This window comes from Peromyscus californicus, unplaced genomic scaffold (assembly GCF_007827085.1).
Source record: "Peromyscus californicus insignis strain IS unplaced genomic scaffold, ASM782708v3 Scaffold_8__1_contigs__length_139910024, whole genome shotgun sequence".
Lineage (NCBI taxonomy): Eukaryota > Metazoa > Chordata > Mammalia > Rodentia > Cricetidae > Peromyscus > Peromyscus californicus.
This window is the reverse complement of record NW_026294606.1, coordinates 106,605,599-106,625,625: the sequence shown is the minus strand read 5'-3', so window position 1 is coordinate 106,625,625 and position 20,027 is coordinate 106,605,599. Positions and strand designations below refer to the sequence as shown.

Here is a 20,027-nt window from a genome sequence, read left to right as displayed (position 1 = left end):
ACAGAAGGAGCCAAGGTTAGTCAGTCCTCAGGTGTCCCTAAAGCCTAAGGTTTCTTAACACCTCATTCAGGAATTCATACTGAGCTGTTTCAGAATCTTTACCCTGTACTCTTTCTGTTTCCTGGCAGGGTTTTCTGGAATTCTGAAATTCCTGTTCATGGGCCAGTATCTCAGCTTTATCATCAGCTCTGAGAACCCAGAGAGTCCCAGTGTTGGAGACAACAGGGCCTGAAAATGTTTGTCAGGTGGATAGACATGTCTCTGAGTTTGATCTCAGTGGAAGCTTGCACTAGTGTGCGTATAGAATGGAAGAGGGGTGAACAGGAGATGTGCAATGAAGGAAACCACATAAAATTAAACAGAGAAGTATGATTTAAATGATATCATAGAATAAACGGACTAACAGCTACCTACATAAAATTCCATCCAAACACTACAGAATACACATTCTTTTCAGCAGCCCCTGGGACTGTCTATAAAATAGGTCATATATTAGGATATGAAACACATTTTGACATAGAAGCATTAATAATTTCTCTTATTTTATTACAATGGAATAAAACTACCCACCCACAGCAAGAGAAACTATAGAGCACGCACAATCTCATGGAGATTAAACAACACACTTTTGAATGATGAATATGTCATTGAAGAAATCAAAAAGGAAAGTTGAAATTTTAAGAATGAAATGAAACTAAAAAGGAAACAAATGAAAACAAAAGACAGCAGACAAAATCCCAAGGGAGATATAGCAGATGGGGTGGGCATCTGCAGGCCTAAGTCCCAGGGTATAAATTTCAAATGTCCAAGCCCTTCTCCATCTGTGTTTTCTCCATCTTTGGGATCCTCTGCACACACCTTCTCCAAGATCCAGAATCTCCAGTGCAACCTTCTGCTTCCTGCTTCCCACTCTGTCACCCACACTGGATCTGTGACAAGGGAGTTACCATGATTTGGGGTGAGATTTGGGGTGAGGGTGACTGATATTCAGAATGACTTCAGAGTTCATGCTGTGCCTTCCAGAGGGGAAAGCAATAAAAAAGCAAAATGATAGGTGGCTTTATCAGCCTGATAAGCACAGGCTCTTCTCACCTCTCTCTGGTCAGTGCAGGTCTCCTGTGACATTATCTTGTACTGTCTCATAGAGCTCCCACCTACACCTTTTGGGTACAAATTCCTACCTGGGTGAGGCCCATGACTGCTTCCTGTTGAGAAACAAAGTACAACCCATAGCAGCACAAACTCAGGCCCAGGAGCTAGCTGAGTGGTTGTCAATCTATCAGTAGTGACTACTTTGGGGAGGAGGGGGGTTAAACGACCCTTTCACATGGGTTGCATATGCTATATCCCAAATATCAGAAGTTTACATTACAATTCACAACAGCAAAATTACATTCGTGAAGGAGCAGTACAATATTTTTTTGTTTTCTTGTTTTTACATCCTAACCAAAGCTTCCACTCCCTCCCATCTTCCCAGTGCCCCACACATACACCGCCCCAACCCCATCCACTCCTTCTCCACCGTTTCTGTTTCTCCTCCACCAAGCTTTGATGAAGCAATCTGGCAGGAGGAATGGGTCTCAAAAGCAGGAAAGAGAGTCAGAGACATCCCCTGCTCTCACTGCTAGGAGTCCCACAGGAAAATCACTCACATAACTGTAACATATATGCAGAGAGCCTAGTTCAGTTCCATGAAAGCTCTCTGGTTGTCAGAAACACAATAATTTTATTGTTTGGGGTCACCACAACTGTCTTAAAGGGTCGCAGCATTAGGAAGAGTGAGAACCACTGAACTAACTGATCATGCCATTGCAGTAACTTCCTGACTTTCTGAAGGATGTAGCCTGTGGGCTTCTGCTTCTCCTCCTGTGTGTTCAGTATGAGACTCTGAAAGGGTAAGATGGAAACAGGGTCAGAGCTGCAAACCTTTGCAGAGTCAGAAACTGAGAGGGCAAGAGGCAATGGATCAGGGAGGGAGGAGCTTATGGGAATGACAGACAGCAGTGCAGGACAATGCCTCAACTAGAGCTCACAGGGTGGTCCTGTAGCACACACAGGGTCAGTGATGCCTGAGGTCAGCGAGCACTGAGGAGAATAGTGTGATGGGCTCTGCTGAGTGCTGGACCTGGAGGTCAGACAGACCAGGCATATATAGTCATGAGCAGGGGGACCGATGGGAATTTTCCTGTTGTTCGAATCTTAGATGGTCTTTTAATAAAAAACCCAGAGACAGATATTGGAGTTAAAGCTGAAAGATCAGAGAAGCAGAACAAGCAACAGCCAACCTCACTTCGCCAACTCCTCGGCCGATCCTGTTTCCATGAATCCTCAGACTGAAAGCCTCTGAGTCCTCACCCAAAAGAGTCTCAGCTGAACTGCTTTAGTTCCTGTTTCCTCACAACTTGTACACCTTTCTCCGCCCTATTGTCATTTCCTAGGATTAAAATCATGTGTGCTTCCCAGTACTGGGATTAGAGGTGTGTACCACCACTGCCTGACTCTGTTTCCAGTGTGGCCTCGAACTCACAGAGATCCACAGATGGATCTTTGCCTCTCAAGTGATAGGATTAAGGGTGTGTGGCACCACTGTCTGGCCTCTATGTCTAATCTAGAGTCTGTCCTCTGATACTCAGGCAAGCTTTATTAGGGTACACAATATATCACCACAGCCTTTCTCTATGTGTGGCTGTGGTGAGACTGTGGCTACTGATGCTGAAGTCTCTTTGATACCAATGAAATGATTAACACCTTCATGACATCATTGGGCTCTTACGACTCACCACTTTGGTCAGAGAATTACCCAGGTGCCCCCAAAAAGACTCTGGAAAGTATCTTGACCCAAAACTGAACTAGAACTCTCCAGCCTCACACCGCACTGCTGAAATGAGAGGCCCAGCTTCCCTTCCCAATGTACAACTTGTCTTCTAGGGCAAAGAGCATGTGGTCTGGGCCTGCAACATAGTCTTCAGGCCCTTATCAGAAGCTGAACCAAGAGAGTACCAGGACAGGGCGAGTATGCAAACCTTGATGCCTCTTATCCTCCAACATTCTACTGTGAACTCTGGCAAATCTCTGACATATCCCCCCAGCTGGAGCTACTTTAAGGAAGCCACATTTCCTACAGCCTGAGTCCCTTGTCTATAGATTCCTGGACTCTAATGGTCACTCAACATTATAGGCAAGAAGCTCTAACATGCTCATTCATGGTTGCTCTTCTGAACAGTCTTGGTTCAGGTACCTGGATTCTGAATCACAGACAAAAATAAGGCACAGAGTTGTATCACATCCTCTTCTATGGCACCTAGTGCTGGCTCATCCTCAGGAACATCAGGTCAGTGTTTTACACACACTCCCCAGGATGACTTAAGAAGATAGGTGTGATCAGGTTGTGATGAAACATACCAGATAATCCAGTACTCTTGTTGAGGTAAAGGAAATAGGAAGCTCTCCAACTGAAGTCTGGCAATCTGGCAAGAATCTGATCATACAATGAAATTCTGAAGATGTTCAGCCACTGAAGAGTTGCTAGGGCACATAGGCCCAGGAGGCCCCATCCCTTCCTCAGCATCTCTTAGAAATAATGTAGCTATTGAAATTCTAAAGTGTCCTGGAGCCCCAGATGGGTGTTTACAGGAGGAGCTCCATAATGCCTTCAGACTGCAGTGGAAGCATCAGACAGCCATCCTCCTGCACTCAGAGGAATTGCTCTTCCCTCTCTCAGAACCTAAGTCAGGCTGTGCTGTATCCTTGTCTATCCCATGGTGTCCAGGGCAGAGCATGCAAGAATCACCATTTTCATCTAATGATCCTAATAAACCTAGGCTGTGCAAGTTCTGATTTGAGTGAAGTTGATGATGGACATCACATGGATGCTAACTCTTCTCTGTCTCTGAGTGGGAGCCTTGGATGCTATGCACTCCTTAGGCAGCCATTTTCCTTCCATGCCCAGAACTGCTGGGGGGTGTCCAGTAAAACCCTTCTTGCCCTTCTGGATTTGTCATCTCTGTAAGCTTCCACTTCCTTGGCACCTCACCTCACAGAGCATCTTGTTTGGACACTGTAGAATTTGACAGACCTAAGCTTCAAATCAGCCCGGTGTTTCTGAGTTACCCTCCCCCATCTGATCCTCATGGGTCAATGTCTTTTGTGCCAACTGATGTGAGTGAGACCAGAGCAGCAGCATGTACAGGCATCAGAGGGTTTTGCCTACAACTTCCCAAGGTCAAAAGCTCAGCCCCTGTCCTCATTGCCTGGATGCCTACATGGGACGCCTTGCTGCGTGGCATATCTGTCTATAAAGCTCACTGTGTCCACAACTGATGGCTGACACTGTTACAGACACAGACACCAGCTGATGAAGTGGTCCTGCTTCAACCCTGGCACAACCATGATGTTTCATCCTTCAAGAGCAGCTTTCCCTGAATTGTCATTTATTGGAATGGTGTGTCTTTCAGTCTGAGGGTAGAAACACCAAAGCAAGAAGAGGTCAGATTGTAATCACTATGTGAAAATCAAATATATGTGCACACATTTATCTTTTTTGCTTTTGTTTATTTTTATGAAGCAGAGCTGGCATTCTTTTTTATTTCTTGGGTGACCAATGAGTTTATTGGGGTGTGGTGTCTGGGGGAAAGGTTGGTTACAGGAGCATGGATAACTCAAAGGCCAGCCCAGCCTGAGTGATGACTCAGGAGAGCTGCTCCCTAGAGATCTATGTGTGGTTTTCCCACAGCTCAACAGATCCTTAGCAGTCTACTTCTTTCAAAGGTGGCATTTAAAAGAACAGATGTTTGCAAGTTTGCAGCACAGGATTAACGGGAGGCATCCAAGGAGAGGACAAGACACACTCAAGCATGGGTGTTGTGTTTTCAAGAGAACCTCCCCTTTGCAGTAGCCATACATCTGACTTTGGAGCCTTCTGGAGTTACATGCTAAAAAACCTCTTCTTTGTTAGTGAATGGGATTGTGTGTGGTTGCTGATGTGTACTAGATAGAAGTCCACCAGGGATGTGGTACTGTAAACAGGTTCACTGTCTTCTTTGTGAGGTTCCCAGAGTGTTGTAGCATTATATCTGGCAGAGGAGTAAAGCTGAGCATGCTTAGGCCTGCAGCATTGTGAAAGCTCTTTAAATACTCCCTCTACCTTTTTTTGGTTTTCTGAGACAGGGTTTCTCTGTGTAGTTTTGGTGCCTGTCCTGAAACTTGCTCTATAGACCAAGCTGTCCTCAAACTCACAGAGATCCGCCTGGCTCTGCTTAAAGGCGTGTGCCACCACCACGTGGTTTAATACTCCCCTTTTAAAACATCTCTCTACAAAAGGAATGTTGTCTCGATGTAGATAATCTTCACAGCCAACATTATTGTGCTGGAGTTCTTTTGTGTTTTCTCTTAGTGTATACTAATGACACACAATAGTCATTTTCATCATGACATTTTCATACATGTGAATGAGGCATTTGCTCATGTTCATTCCCTTATTGCTCTCATTTTTCCCCTTCTCCTTTCTGCTGTCAGCTAGTTCCTCTTCTCCTTTATTGCCTTTTTAATTGTTGTTGATCATCCAATACGTTTGGTTAGAGCAACTAATTGGGTGATGGTTTATTTACAGGAGTATGGGTGGTTTACTGGTAACTACACCACTGTAGGAAATGTCTCTTTCCTCCCCAGTATCCATCACTCACCTAGAGATGCTGAGGAAGGCATGGGACCTCCTGGGCCTATGTGCCCTAGCAACTCTTCAGTGGCTGAACATCTTCAGAATTTCATTGTATGATCAGATTCTTGCCAGATTGCCAGACTTCAGTTGGAGAGCTTCCTATTTCCTTTACCTCAACAAGAGTACTGGATTATCTGGTATGTTTCATCACAACCTGATCACACCTATCTTCTTAAGTCATCCTGGGGAGTGTGTGTAAAACACTGACCTGATGTCCCTGAGGATGAGCCAGCACTAGTTGCCTTAGAAGAGGATGTGACACTGTGCCTTATTTTTGTCTGTGATTCAGAATCCAGGTACCTGAACCAAGACTGTTCAGAAGAGCAACCATGAATGAGCATGTTAGAGCTTCTTGCCTATAATGTTGAGTGACCATTAGAGTCCAGGAATCTTTAGACAAGGGACTCAGGCTTGAAATGAGTAGCTTCCTTAAAGTAGCTCCAGCTGGGGGGGGGGGATATGTCAGGAATTTTTAAAGAGATTCATTATTAAATGATCTGTATGGAATAAATCTATCCATTTATCTGCATACCTTGGTCATTTTGAGCACATGCATGAGACATTGTAACCATGTCCATTTCAAGTGTGAGGATGTTTCTGTCTCTCAAAACAGTTTCATCTCACACCTTCATATTAACTATAGTCCTAAGCCATGTTTCCTGGCAACCAACTCACTGCTTTCTGGTGCTGAAGTTTGGAAGAGAACCATAATTAAGAAATTTAAACCCCTTGTATACTATCATGGGAATGGAATTATTTGCCTGAGGCACAAGGATGCTTGACAAGTCTCACAGACTCTTCCACTGTGACAAACAGGTGATATTTTTATTCCCATTTTCATCTCCATCTTCCCTGAGATTGTCTGCACAGTGAGTGCCCTCTCACCCTGTCCTGACCTGCTGACTCTCTGTTCATCTTGTGAGCTCCTGGCTCTGCCTGCAGCATGAGAATAAGAAGGACCATAGAGATGCCTGGGGAAGTGCCATGTTCCAGGGAACTGAGGAGAGTCTCAATGGACATAACCCATACCCCTGTGCCTCACACAGGTTGAGCATTCTCCTTAGCCAGCAAATTGTACCTAATGGTTCCCATTGTCTTTAGAATCATGTGAGGAGGTGGGATGGCTCCTATGCCTGTTACTTTTCAGCATGGGGAAGTGAGAGCAGTTTCATCCTGGCCACAATGCACACAGTGTACACTGTGATATTTGCAGACCATACACAGTTGAGAATGTTGAAAAATTTCTTCTCTCATATTGAAGAATGAGCCAGTACATCCTTGCATAATTCTTGTACAGTTGCTATCCATCTTGTCTGGGTGTGAACAGATGGACTCAGACACTCTGGTTACTGCCTGAGAGGCAAAAGAGAAGAGGGGATTCTATCTTTTATTGAATAACGGTTTTGTGAGGAAAGGGAACCGATGGGTATGGAGTAAAGAGACCTTACTATTCTGAAACAATCACCCCATCTCCATAACCTTTTGACCTTAAAATCTTCAAAGCAAATTAGGAAACAGAATCAGCTACACTAAGTGTGAAATCTCTTGAAATGGATATGAGAATCATGGGATAAATTAATAAGTGTAGGAGAAGAATTCACTTTTTAGATACAAGAAAACCCAAAGTTAGGTCTGGGACCTGATTTTATTCCCTCATTTTGAATGGCTTCAGGTATTCAAGGTCATCCCTGAGTTTGGTAACCTGCTGATGGAGGAAGCCATGGGGCACTGCAGACCCCCTGACCCTCCAACTACAGTTTTAAGAGACCATGGCAGAATTCACCTTTCTGATCCCTGCCCTACAAGAAGCATATGTCCATGTGTGGGAAGAGTCTCGAGGAAGGACGGGATCAGGTATGCACTGTTTTACAGCTCCAAGCTACTGTGGGGTTAGAGTTCAAGTCCCTCCACCACAGCCTATGCTCCCTCTTGTACTCACCCCAAGTGAGCACAGTACCAGGCATAGGTGCAGAGAGCTATGCCTTATATTATTTATCCCTCTGTCTATCATCTATCTATCCATCAATCATCTGTTTGTTTATTTATTTATTTATTTATTCATGCATTTATTTTCCTCCAGGCTTTATGTTTATTGATTTCCATTTGATCACTCTAGAAAGGAATCAAGATAGCATGGGTCTCAGCATCACCACCTCTCCCAATGTCAAGAGCTTCTAAGCATGTACAGTAAAGTACAGTGTCTTTATCTTCTGAGAGAGCACCACTGCAGGTATGAACTGGAGGGAGTGGTGAGAACAAAGCCTCTGCTGCACTGGCCAGGTAATGGGGCAATGGTCACTTTCCCAGCCCAGAGTGAGGCAAGACGAATAAGAGAGTTTTGTTTTCTCTGCCAGAAGACAAGGTTCCAAGTCAAGAGTTCATGGCATCAGCCAACTCCCCTCCCTGAAGGTCACAGATCATCACCACCCTGGCTGGCATAGAAGAAATTAACCAGAGCAGATCATGCAGTGACCAAGACTGGAGCAGCTGGCCAGGGCAGCCCCAATGGTATTCCATCTCCTGCACAGTCTTGTGCCTAGGGAGGTAGGCACTTCTCTGCCTTTAGGAATGAACTTCAATAAGCTGCTAAATATTCAGAATCAGGATTGTCCCCACTTAGAGCCATCATTCAGGAACTCATGGCCAGCCCAATTCCACGTTTGCCACAGGATACCTTTAAAACTTCAGGTTGGTTTTTCTCAGGGTGTTTGGTCACACTATCTGCAAGATGGTTTCAGTGAATGCTGTCCATGGGAATGAGCATGCATACTTTGAGCAACTGGAGAACAACTCATAGCCACACTTGGCGCACACATAGACACCTGGCTCAAAGTGATTCTGAAAAACTTTGCCTCTGAAGAAGCTGCAGAACGGCAGGACCATGACGAGATAGACTTCATGTATTAATTTACTGATTTTTTTAAGAAAGTGTCTCACTATGTTGGACTGATTGTTCTAAAATTCACTTCACAACCAGCATGCCCTGAAACCCAACACAGTCCTTCTGCCTATGGGCCTGAGATTATAGGAATGTGCAACTATTTCCTGGTCTGGGAAAACCGGTACCCAGTCCTTCTTTAATCTACTGCTTTAAACCAATAGAACATCCCTAACATAGTAATGATTCTTGCAATGCCCTCTCCATGGGGCAGGAGAGAAATGAGAATACTCTTTAGCCTGGACTCTACAGCTTGGCAGAGACAGAGCTCTTCCTTTATGTACAGATGAGCTGTGCCTGATATTTCCACCGGAACCTGAAGGCATTGCTAAGCCCCTGCTGTAAATTATAGATATGGGTTGAATAGGGAATGTGGCTAAGGGGTCCATGTACATCTTAAGATCACTTTAATGGTCACATTTTAAGTCTCTCTGTCTGTGACAGCCCTTACTAAAACAGCTACTGCAGTATAAAGAGGTCTGAGCAACTGACCTGCAGATTAGTGGAAAGAAAGCAAAGGGACAGTTCCTTCCTCTGTATGTGAGTGTAGCTACTACAGAACTCTGGATAACAATGAAAATAACGCATTCCTGCTGCCAAGTGGCTCTGAGGATATCTCCTTGTTGACCAGAGATGTGTATAGGCACCACTGAAAGGGGCATGAGCAATCTTTCTGGCCATGGTGGGGATAAAGAAACTCCTACCTTAGCCAGGTGGTGAATGAACACACCCTAATTCCAGCTCTCAGGAGGCAGAGGCAAGAGGATCTCCCTGACTTGAGGCCAGCCTGGTCTACAGAGCAGTCCCAGGACTGCCAATGCTATACAGAGAATCTCTGCCTAGAAAAACAAAACAAACAAAGGAAGGAAGGAAAGAAAGAGAGATAGAGAATGAGAGAGAGAGGGAGGGAGGGAGGGAGGGAGGGACGGAGGGAGGGAGGAAGGAAGGAAGGAAGGAAGGAAGGAAGGAAGGAAGGAAGGAAGGAAGGAAAAAAGAGAAGGAAGGAAGTCCTACACCCACATCCCACAGCTGAACCCAGACACCCTGAATCCCTTCCCCATGTACCCTAGTGAAAATGAGGTGGGAAACAACAGGGTGGTGGCAGCTGCCTGAACAGAACTAACCCTGATGGCGTCTCTCCACTCACAGGCCAGGACTCAGCCAGTCCCATCAGGAACACACACAAGGCAGGTTAGAGGAAGCCTCATTCATGTGAAGGGCTCCACGATTGGTGTCCATGCTTTCTGGGAATTCCCTTTGCCAAGCCACCTGTAGGTCCACTGTGCTTTGTACCCTCTGAGGCCCCTGAGTCATGGAGTGGTGTGAGAGATGGGACCTTCTACCCAGCCATGTAAGTTCTGGGACCCAGAGAACTTCCAGCCCTGAGGTGAGAATGTGCTCTGAGCTCTGGGTCAGAATGAGGTGCTTCCTTCATCCCAACCCCACAGAAGTTCTCTGTCTGTGATGTGTAGTCTGCCATGCATATTCAGATACATGACTAAGGTTTCTAATAGAATGACATTGCCAGTCTCCTGGGTCAGGAATCAGTACCTGTAAGGAGTGTAAAGATCTTTGGTGTGTCATGGGTGTGAGGTAGGAGAGGCTTGTCTGGCAGAAGATATCCCTATCCTTGGCACCTTAACGAATGACTTCTCAATGTGTGGAGTATCTTCCTGTTTTCCATAAATCCTCCTGAACTATGTCTCTTCTGTGTGTTCCATGTGATGAATTTTCATTTAATTTCAACTCTTAGAGCCCTCTTTGTTAGTATTGTGCTTAAACTGCTCACGTCTACCAATTCAACGTGTCTTGTATTTTGACATTTGCAATGATACCAAATTGTCTTCAATATGCCTTTTGTTTCCCCAAAACATTTTCTTTAGACCCAGGGACTTGTACAACCCTTTACCTTTAACCAAGACTCTTTTTTCAGTCACTGCACTGAATACCAGCCATCAGGCACCATGACCTATGCATAAAGGTAGAGACTCCTGTGTTGTCTGTCCTGGACACCAGGGCACAGATGTGGGGAATGCTAAGCAGAGGCTCAGCAGCTGAGCTCATGGATACCATCTCCCATCTAAAGATCCCTCCAGGCCCTCATGCACTGCTTTCTGTTACCATAGTTTGTACCTGCTTATGGTTTAGGAACACTGTATCTCTTCCTGCCATGTCCTGTAAGAGGAACCACTGGAGACTAGCTGCCGTCCAGCGTAATGTCCTTGATATTCCCTCCTGTCATTGCAGAGTCTCAGCTATATTACTCCTCAGCAGTTGCAGCCTGAGTCACTTCCATGTTAAGACTCTTCTTTGGTGGGGAGAGGTCATGTTTCTTATCTCACATGTAGTCCAGGCTGGGGTCACATTTACCACCTTCCTACATAAGCAGAGGGCCAACTAATCCATGTTCTCTCTCTCTCTCTCTCTCTCTCTCTCTCTCTCTCTCTCTCTCTCTCACCTCTTTTTCTATCTCTCATGCTCTCCCTACTCACTCCCTGCCTCCCTCCACAGAATAGAACCTACATGTCTTCTTCATTTCACATTTTTACTATGGCCATGGCCATCATCAACACAGGCCTCTGAGTGATGGTGCAGTGAGTAGCAGGGCACACAGGGATTTCCCTAGCTGAACTACAAACATGTCTGGGGTTGAGAAGCACAGGGATGTCCAAGATCCATTGGGAATTTGGTTCTTTCTTTCTGAGATTATAGAACAGGAAACTTCTCAACTCTCATGGTCCAGCAGTTCCTTTAGTTGGAAACTGGAGTGGAGAAAACACCTGCAAAGAAAGGCTAAGACAGGACAAGAGTGCATTGGAGAGGTGACATGGAATTAAAGGAGTCCTTGCTGATCAGAGGAGGCAGGAAAATCTGAGCTGTGCTGTGCCAGGGAAACAGCCAGAGATACACTAAGGAAGAAGTACCACAGTGCCATGATGTGGGGCTCTAGACTATTATTTAGATAATAATGAAGATAATTTGAAGCCAAGGTCAATTCTCAGGTGGCACTAAAGGCTGTCTGACACTGATACCTATACCACTTAATCTAGGAAGTCAGTCTGGACTGAGTATGGACTCCTGATCTTGCATTCTTTAATATATCCTGTCAGCATTTTATTGTGATTCCGAAACTTCTATTTATAGACCTATATTTCAAGTTTATCATAGTTCCTGAGACATCAGATTGACCCCAGTGTTGGAGCCAGCAAGCCCCATTAAGTGTTTGTCATATGGTTACATGTAATATTAATCAAGAGGTTGTAAGAGAACTTTCCTCCAACCCTGATGACCTAAGTTCCACTTTGGGCTTCATATGGTGGAGTTAAAATATGGGCTTACTTAAATCATCCTTTTTCCTCCATATGTGAGCCACGGCCTGGGAGCATACACACACACACACACACACACACACACACACACACACACACACACACACACACACATATGTAGATGAGCACAATAAATAAATAAATGCAAACATTTAAAAATATTTGTTAAATGCATAAATGACTATGAAGTTTATCTTGGCAGGAACTGGACACTAGAGGAGACATATCATGAGAGTGGTGTGAACAGGGGCTGTGGACTTTAAAAGCACCAGAATTGCACTGTGTTTTGATCAAACAACTATGACCTAATAGGGAGGTGTCCAAGTAGGCCCGAAGGGCATTGTAGGGACCAGGGACCCTGGAAGCAGGCTCAGTAAACTGAGTCTTCAAAGCACAGAGGAGTCTTGAGGATAAAGGTCACACTCAGAGCTCCTGCATTTTCCTGTCTCTCCTGTGATGTCTTGAGTGAGTACTTATTCACAGAAGCCCTCTGACTTCTCCTGTTACAGCTCTTTGCCCAGGAATGAGGACAGGGTTCCTAGGATCCTAGAAGAGCTTCAGAATCCATGGTGTGCCTTTCCAGGAGGCCAAAGAGAGAACAGAAATAGCAGAAGTGAATTGCCCTGCCTCCTGGCCATTGGCTCCTATCACTTCTGATTAATCAGTTCTCCTACAATGAGGACTTAGGCCCACCACACCAAGTTCCCGCCTACATCCTTTGGATTTAAACTGTTGCCTGGACAAGGCCCACAGATTCTGCTTCCTGTTTGTGAAACGTGGGCGTCCTATGTAGCAGCAGACTCGGGTCTGAGAGCTGATCATGCCACTGAATCAACGTCATAGCTGGCTGAATGCTGTGGTCTTTGGACTCCTGCTTCTCCTCCTCCATGTGCAGGGTGAGGCTCACTAAGCTGGCAATGGGGAATGACTAGAGTCAGAGCTGCAAAATTCTGCAGAGTCAGAGGCTGAGTTTGTGGAAGGGAAAGCCCAGGGATGGGGGCTGAGGGAAATGCTAGAATCTAGCAGATTGATAAAAGTGTGGGAAACATGTGCCTCCCAATTCCCTGGCCAAAGCCCACAGATTTTGTGGGCCTGCTAGCACTCGGAGGTTCAGAGATGTCAAAGGTCACTTCATAGTGAGGAGACAGTTCAATGTAAAGAGCTCTGGAGAGTGCTAGACAATTCAAGGAAAAATGAGCTGAAGAAATTTTTCCCTCAGTATATGGCTATGATTGCAGCTACTACTGACCTTTGGGTAAGAATGATAATAATCACAAATTCATGTAGCCAAATGACTGAGTGTGTGAGCTCTTTGGCCAGAGAAATGTTCTGACAACCTTCAAAGGGATAATAGAAATGGTTCCTGGTCATGAGGTATAGGCAAGCTCCAACACTCACACCCACACACAGTTCTTCTGCTGTGTGTCCTGATAACACACACAATCTGCTGGCAGCTGATTGCATAAGACTAACCCTGAGGGCATCTCTCCACCCAGGTCAGGACTCATCAGAGGCCAGCCCCATCAGAAACACACACACAGGCCAGGTCCGTGGCAGCCTCATCCAAGTGAATGACACCAAAGTTGGTGTTCATAGCTTCCTGGGAATTCCCTTTGCCAAGCCACCCATAGGACCACTGCGCTTTGCACCACCTGAAGACCCTGAACCATGGAGTGGTGTGAGAGATGGAACCTCATATCCAGCCATGTAAGTTTTGGACCCAGAGGATGTCTGGCACTGGGGTGAACAGTTGCTCTAAGCTGTGAGCTATGCTGAAATCTTTTCTCCATCTCAGGCCCATAGTAGATTTCCCTCATAGTGCAGGAGTGCCCCAAGTGTTTTTCTGGTGCATGGGATAAAGTTGAGTAGAACAACTGTACCACCTTTTTGTCAGTGCTGGACACCCACATGGAGTCAGATGCAGGTATTGTAGGACAGAGCAAATGTAAAATTTTTCACAGATTCAAATTGAGCCCAGTGTTCTCTGCCACAATGGGAGGAATCTCTAGGCATGAGTTATGTGACCTATTAAGCAGAGAGTGCCCCTGAATCCAGTAGAATAGACTTCAGGTTCTGAGGAGTGCAGCATTATGGATACTCACTAACCCCACCCTCACAGTCACTGTGATAACCTATAGGGCCAAGTGTCACTGACAAAGGAACAACGATATGTAACTAATTTCCTCTGGAGACAGTGTAGGAAAAAGAAGTTCCCTAAGAGTCTGTACATGGGATGAAGGATTTCTCACTGCCCTTTGGACAGCAATGTCCACCAATTCCTCTAGTACCTGTGGATACAACACTCCAATATTGCAATCTTAGTTTGTTTTCTGTTGCTGTAATAAAATACTGACAAAAGCAGCTTAGGGGAGAAAGCTACTATTATAGGCTCCAGATTACAATCCATCATGTGAGGGGGGGAGATTCACAGTGAAGGAAAATTGCAGGAGCTGGTCACATCACATCAGCATTCAGGAACAGAGAGTAGGAAAAGATTATATGCCTTCTAATGCTTAGGTCACTTTTCTATTATTACGTAATTCTGTGAATGCCTCCACATACAGCCAATCATTCCCATAGAGACACCTAGAACACTCTATATCTGAGACTTAGGGAAAAACAACACCCAAGCCCTAGCCAAATGGATGACTCCTTAGAAATCTGGCTCCACCCCAGCTTTCATGGAGCCTGTGGCCTTTACCTTGGTGAGAAGGGACTTTAGAGAGAGAATAGGTGTTAACAGGGCATCACAAGGAGCAGGAGCCGAAGGTGATTGAGAAACGGTCCAGACTCACATTTGGTTTTAACCACCATAAAACCCTTGGAATATCTGTCTGCTATTTCCATCAGGTGTCTGCAAATTTTTGATATGATGAATATAGAGGGTAGGGTGGATATGAAACAGATCCTGCCTCCCATCTCTATGTCTGAGGACTGCCTGCATCTCAACATCTACACACCAGCTCATGCCCATGAGGGCTCTAACCTGCCTGTGAGTGTTGGGCCATGATCAGTTTGGGGACAGGGTATGTTTTTCAAGATGATTAGAAGAGGAAAAGCAACCTAAGCTCCATTGCTGTGTGAACTCTGTTGAAAAGCCTCACCCTGTTTGTGTCAAAAAAGAAAAAAAGGCCTTCTCAGCCACACTGTGCAGCTAATCCTGTATAAGGTACACATAGCACTAGAGCATTGCATGATCAAAGGCTCTGGCTCTTTGATAAAACCAAGACTCATTCTACAAACTGAGCCATGCAGAACCACTTGCCTGCTCAAGACCAAAGCATTGATGTCACTAATTTGTAGTTTGGGATTATCTGTTGTGCTAATGAGATTTAACGATCCTTTTCTTTTTTAATCTGAGAAGATGTCCATGGAGACAGCCCCTCTTTCTTCTACTATGAAGAGCCTGAGTAATGATGACATTACTCTATACATAGAGCTTTGAATTCAAATTGAGATACATGGTGGAGACAGGGACTAGATATACACTGATGGGGCTACTAGAGGCCACCTTGCCATGACCAAGGATCTAAAGTCCTGAGGATTTTTATGTATTTGTGTAGCTGCAAAGAGGCACAGCAGTTGATATTCTAGTAAGCAGTCCTGCAGAGGTTGGGCTGGCTAGCAGTTTCATGGCATCTCTCTTGACTTCTCCAGGTGATGGTGTGGATTCATGGTGGTGGACTGGTTGTAGGCATGGCTTCCATGTATGATGGATCCACTCTGGCAGCTATTGAGGATGTGGTGGTTGTCAATATCCAGTACCGTCTGGGTGTCCTGGGCTTCTTCAGGTGATTCCAGGGCTGGGCAGTGCAATGGCAGCTAAGTAGAACCTAGACAGCCCTGTGATCCATGTCCCTTCCTCTTCTCAGCACTGGAGACCAACATGCCAGAGGCAACTGGGGCTACCTGGACCAAGTGGTTGCCCTACGATGGGTTCAGCAGAATATCGCCCACTTTGGAGGAAACCCTGACCAGGTCACTATTTTTGGCGAGTCTGCAGGTGGCACAAGTGTGTCTTCACTTGTTTTGTCCCCATTGTCCAAAGGACTCTTCCACAGAGCCATTATGCAGAGTGGAGTGGCCCTGCTGCCTGACCTTATCTCTGACACCCATGAAATGGTCTACACTGTAAGTGCCCTCAACCATCAAAACCCTAGTCTGCCCCCTCAGCCTTCACCTTCTGGTATTTTGGCGTTCTGTTCATTGGGGAAATAAGGACAGGGGAAAATAGTTTTCTTCCCAGTTATTTCTCAGAAATTTAGGAGTAGCTTCCACTCACATCTATTTCATACTGTGCGAGTATGTTATTTGACCAGAAAACTACTCCTAGAAACTCCCATCATTGGCAAAAAAAAAATACATACAATTAAGAGATGATTCAGTGTTTTTTTTTTAAAGTCCTTGGAATGCAAGCCTGAGGACCTAAGTTCAAATGTCCTGAATTCACAAAAGTCTGGAGATAGTAACATGTATCTATAATGTCACTATTCCTGTGGTCAGGTGGCAAACAGAAACAAGGGAATCCCTGGATATTCACAGAGCAGTTCAGCTATTGTAGGGACAGCAAGAGAATATACCCTGTCTCAAATAAAGGGTGTGGGGGGTCCTTGAAGAAAGGAAACTTTATCCTCTGACATTCACACACAAACATTGTCACACTTATTCTTCTCTCATACACAAAACACAGAAAGAGAGGTGGAAAAAGTAAAACTACCCTAAACAAAAAGAACAAGCATGCCTACAGAATAGCTCTCACCTATGAGCACTAGGGCAAAGGGAATGACTTCATACTTATTCCAAGCTACACAGAACACACAATAAGTGTGAGAATTAGGTGCAATCGCATCTAGTTGGAAGTAAGAAAACTTTCCCTGCTTGTTTCCTTTACAGACAGTGGCCAACATGTCTGGATGTGAGACCACAGACTCAGAGAACCTGGTGCGCTGTCTGAGAGGCAAGAGTGAAGCAGAGATTCTGGCCATTAGCAAGGTTCGTATAATTGTCTGTGTGGAAGAGCCTCATCACTCTTTGTGTTCTTTTAGTTCTGTGTTCAATATGAACACCAAGATAGACTGTTCCAAGTGTAGATTCCCTTCCAGAGTGAGCAGAGCACTCTGAAACTAGTGAGAAATGGGAAAATGGTAGCAGCAACTCAGTGGATATTGGCATATGTATTTATTGACCTTCAGCATTGAATTTTAATGCCTCTCAGGTTTTCAAGACCATTCCTGCTACGGTGGATGGAGTGTTTTTTCCCAGGCATCCCCAAGAGTTGTTGGCTTCTGTGGATTTTCGCCCTGTCCCCAGCATCATAGGTTTCAACAATGATGAGTATGGTTTCATTGTCCCCATGGTGAGTCTCTGTTCCAATCCTCTGGGAGTCTGGACACTCATGAAAAGCAGTAGAAACTCAATACATGTTTAATCCAAGTCCATCAGATCCCATACTTAACAGTGTCCTCTGCTTCCCAGGCCATGGGCTACTCTCAGACAATAAAGGAAATAACGAGAGAGAACCTGCAGGCTGTTCTGAAGAATACAGCAGCACAAATGGTGAGACACCTCTAATCCTGTCCAAATAGAGAGGTCCCTCATATCTCCTTCTCAGAAAGATTCCTATTAATAAAGGTCAGTATGTGTCTCAGTTAGGGTTTCTATTGCTGTGAGGAGACACCATGGCCACAGAAACTCTTATAAAGGAAAACATTTTATTGGGGGGGGTTACAATTTCTGGGGTCTAGTCCATTATCCTCATGGTGTGAGATGGTGCTGTGCAGGCAGAGGTGGTGCTATAGAAGGAACTCAGATTCCTACATCTTGACTCTCAGGCAACAGGAAGTGGTCTGAACCACTGGGTATGGCTGGAACACATATCAGACCTCAAAGCCCAGGTCCACAGTGACACAGTTCCTCCAGATGGTCATACCTGCTTCAACAAAGTCATACCTCCTAATAGTGCCACCACTCTCTTTAGGGGCTAGTTTCTTTCAAACCACCACAGTATATATGGGTGATTCTGTGTGGGGTGACCTCAGAGCATAAACCTTTTTACCTATACCCTACCTCATCCCAGGCCCTATTCTCCCTATACCAAATGTTATTGCCTACCTAACCAACAACATGTCTAACCTCATTCTTCCTGCTCTCCTTGGTGTAGATGCTGCCTCCTGAGTGTAGTGACCTGTTAATGAAAGAGTACATGGGAAATACTGAGGATCCCCAAGCCCTCCAAATACAGTTCACAGAGATGATGGGAGACTTCATGTTTGGGATCCCTGCACTCCAAGTAGCACATTTTCAGCGTGAGTACATCTGTAACAAGGTTTAGAGGATCAGCTCACAGGTGTGGGTCACGGGTGAGCACTGTGGAGCAATGTAGTATTCAGGTTTTTTCATGTCTAGTTAAAGAGAGTGACATACAGAAGAGAAAATGGGTGACTGATACTCTGTTGACTCTTGAAACAACTCAACTGGAAGGCTATGAGCATCCCTTAACCAAGGGTTTTTCCATAGCTAGTGCTCCAGCCTGGAGCTCCTCCCATTTAACTTTGATAATTCCAGGTAGCTTCATATCAAGGTATCTTGTTACCAAATATGTTTCAGAAGAACTTCAGGTGAGGGGCTACTAAATCACTATTTGTACCCACCTCCAGGTTCCTATGCCCCTGTCTACTTCTATGAGTTCCAACATCAACCCAATTTCCTCAAGAGTCTCAGGCCACCCCATGTGAAGGCTGACCATGGTGATGAAGTTCCCTTTGTCTTTGGGCCTTTCTTCTTTGGCATGAAAAGTGAGTCAGAGATAACTGCCTGAAGTGTCCTGAGTTCTCAGTCCATTTGAGGAAACTTAGGCTCTGGGAAAGAATAAAATCAAATATATACCATAACACAGCCTAAAAAATTAACTGGGATTAGAATCTGAACACATTCCACTCTAGCCTGTGATAGAGATGACAGCACATTGGGACATGAATTCAATTAGAGGCATGCGTAGATCATGGGTTCTGTATAGTGAAGACAGGAGATAACAAAGCCGATAGGTTTGGGTCTGACAACAGCTGGAATTGAATGTGAAGCATGAGGTGGCAGTTGTGTGAGGTGACAGGGACTTCAACATTTGCCTTCCTCATGACTCCAGTTGACTTCACTGAGGAGGAGAAGCTACTGAGCAGGAGGATGATGAAGTACTGGGCCAACTTTGCAAGACATGGGTGAGAACACACCTCTCTTTCAACCCTCCAAGTGTGAATCCCTACCTAGGGCTCCCTTTTATGTGGTAATCTCTTTAGCATGCATGGATCTTCCATCACATGATAGAGTTTTCTCGACCCGATAGCACCTTTACACAGATACTTTCTAGCTATCAGATACTGCTCATCTCACAGTGACTTGGCTGGTGGGCCATAGTGATATGGTACTGCTCTTTAGATTTTGTTTCTTAGAGAGAGACATAAAATAGTTCAGGTTCCCTTCCCTCATATGGGCAGAAACTAGTGGGTGACACTTCTATCCCTTTACCAGGAAACATGCCACAACAGTCCTCTTAACCTTTGGCCTAATTGTTCTATTGTCATGACCCAAATCAGGGGGTCAGTCTTTGTATCAGAGTGACCTCACCCTTCCCCACTGGCTGGCATATCCACAGGAATCCCAACAGTGAGGGTCTACCCTATTGGCCCATGTTGGACCATGATGAGCAGTACCTGCAGCTGGACATCAAGCCTACTGTGGGCCGAACTCTGAAGGCCAGAAGGCTGCAGTTCTGGACCAAGACTCTACCCCAGAAGATCCAGGAGATACAGGGGACTCAGGACAATCACACAGAGCTTTAGCATCCTGTGTGAGGAATGGTATGTGGGGTTTCCTGCTGATGGGGTCAGTTTGAGGTTCCCAATAATATTGAGAAACCTGGGTTGATTCTAACACTCACATAGCCTCTGCATTTGTCCGTTTTTCTACATTTATCACAAATCCTGTGCATATGACGCTTTATCCTGCTGGGTCATCTTCTGTTAGACCCACTCAATAAATGCTCCAATAA

At 45.1% G+C, this 20,027-nt stretch overlaps 1 protein-coding gene and 1 pseudogene across 3 annotated transcripts; one reads left to right on the top strand and one right to left on the bottom strand.

The window, feature by feature from the left end:
* Nucleotides 1-8,163: 8,163 nt before the first annotated feature.
* On the bottom strand, nt 8,164-8,599 carry LOC128104570 (methionine-R-sulfoxide reductase B1-like; annotated as a pseudogene).
* Nucleotides 8,600-12,803: 4,204 nt separating this feature from the next.
* LOC128103461 (acylcarnitine hydrolase-like) lies at nt 12,804-19,818 on the top strand. 3 transcript variants are annotated; one of them, XM_052727876.1, is made up of 12 exons: nt 12,804-12,879; nt 13,480-13,690; nt 14,834-14,975; nt 15,641-15,774; nt 15,856-16,114; nt 16,877-16,975; nt 17,199-17,339; nt 17,459-17,539; nt 18,144-18,288; nt 18,640-18,777; nt 19,125-19,197; nt 19,632-19,818. In XM_052727876.1, exons 1-12 carry the CDS (start codon nt 12,804-12,806, stop codon nt 19,816-19,818), a joined length of 1,686 nt encoding a protein of 561 aa, XP_052583836.1. The 3 variants fall into 3 exon arrangements, with proteins under 3 accessions (XP_052583836.1, XP_052583837.1, XP_052583838.1); XM_052727877.1 differs by having other exon boundaries at nt 15,856-16,118; nt 16,881-16,975; XM_052727878.1 differs by lacking the exons at nt 15,641-15,774; nt 15,856-16,114.
* Nucleotides 19,819-20,027: the final 209 nt, after the last annotated feature.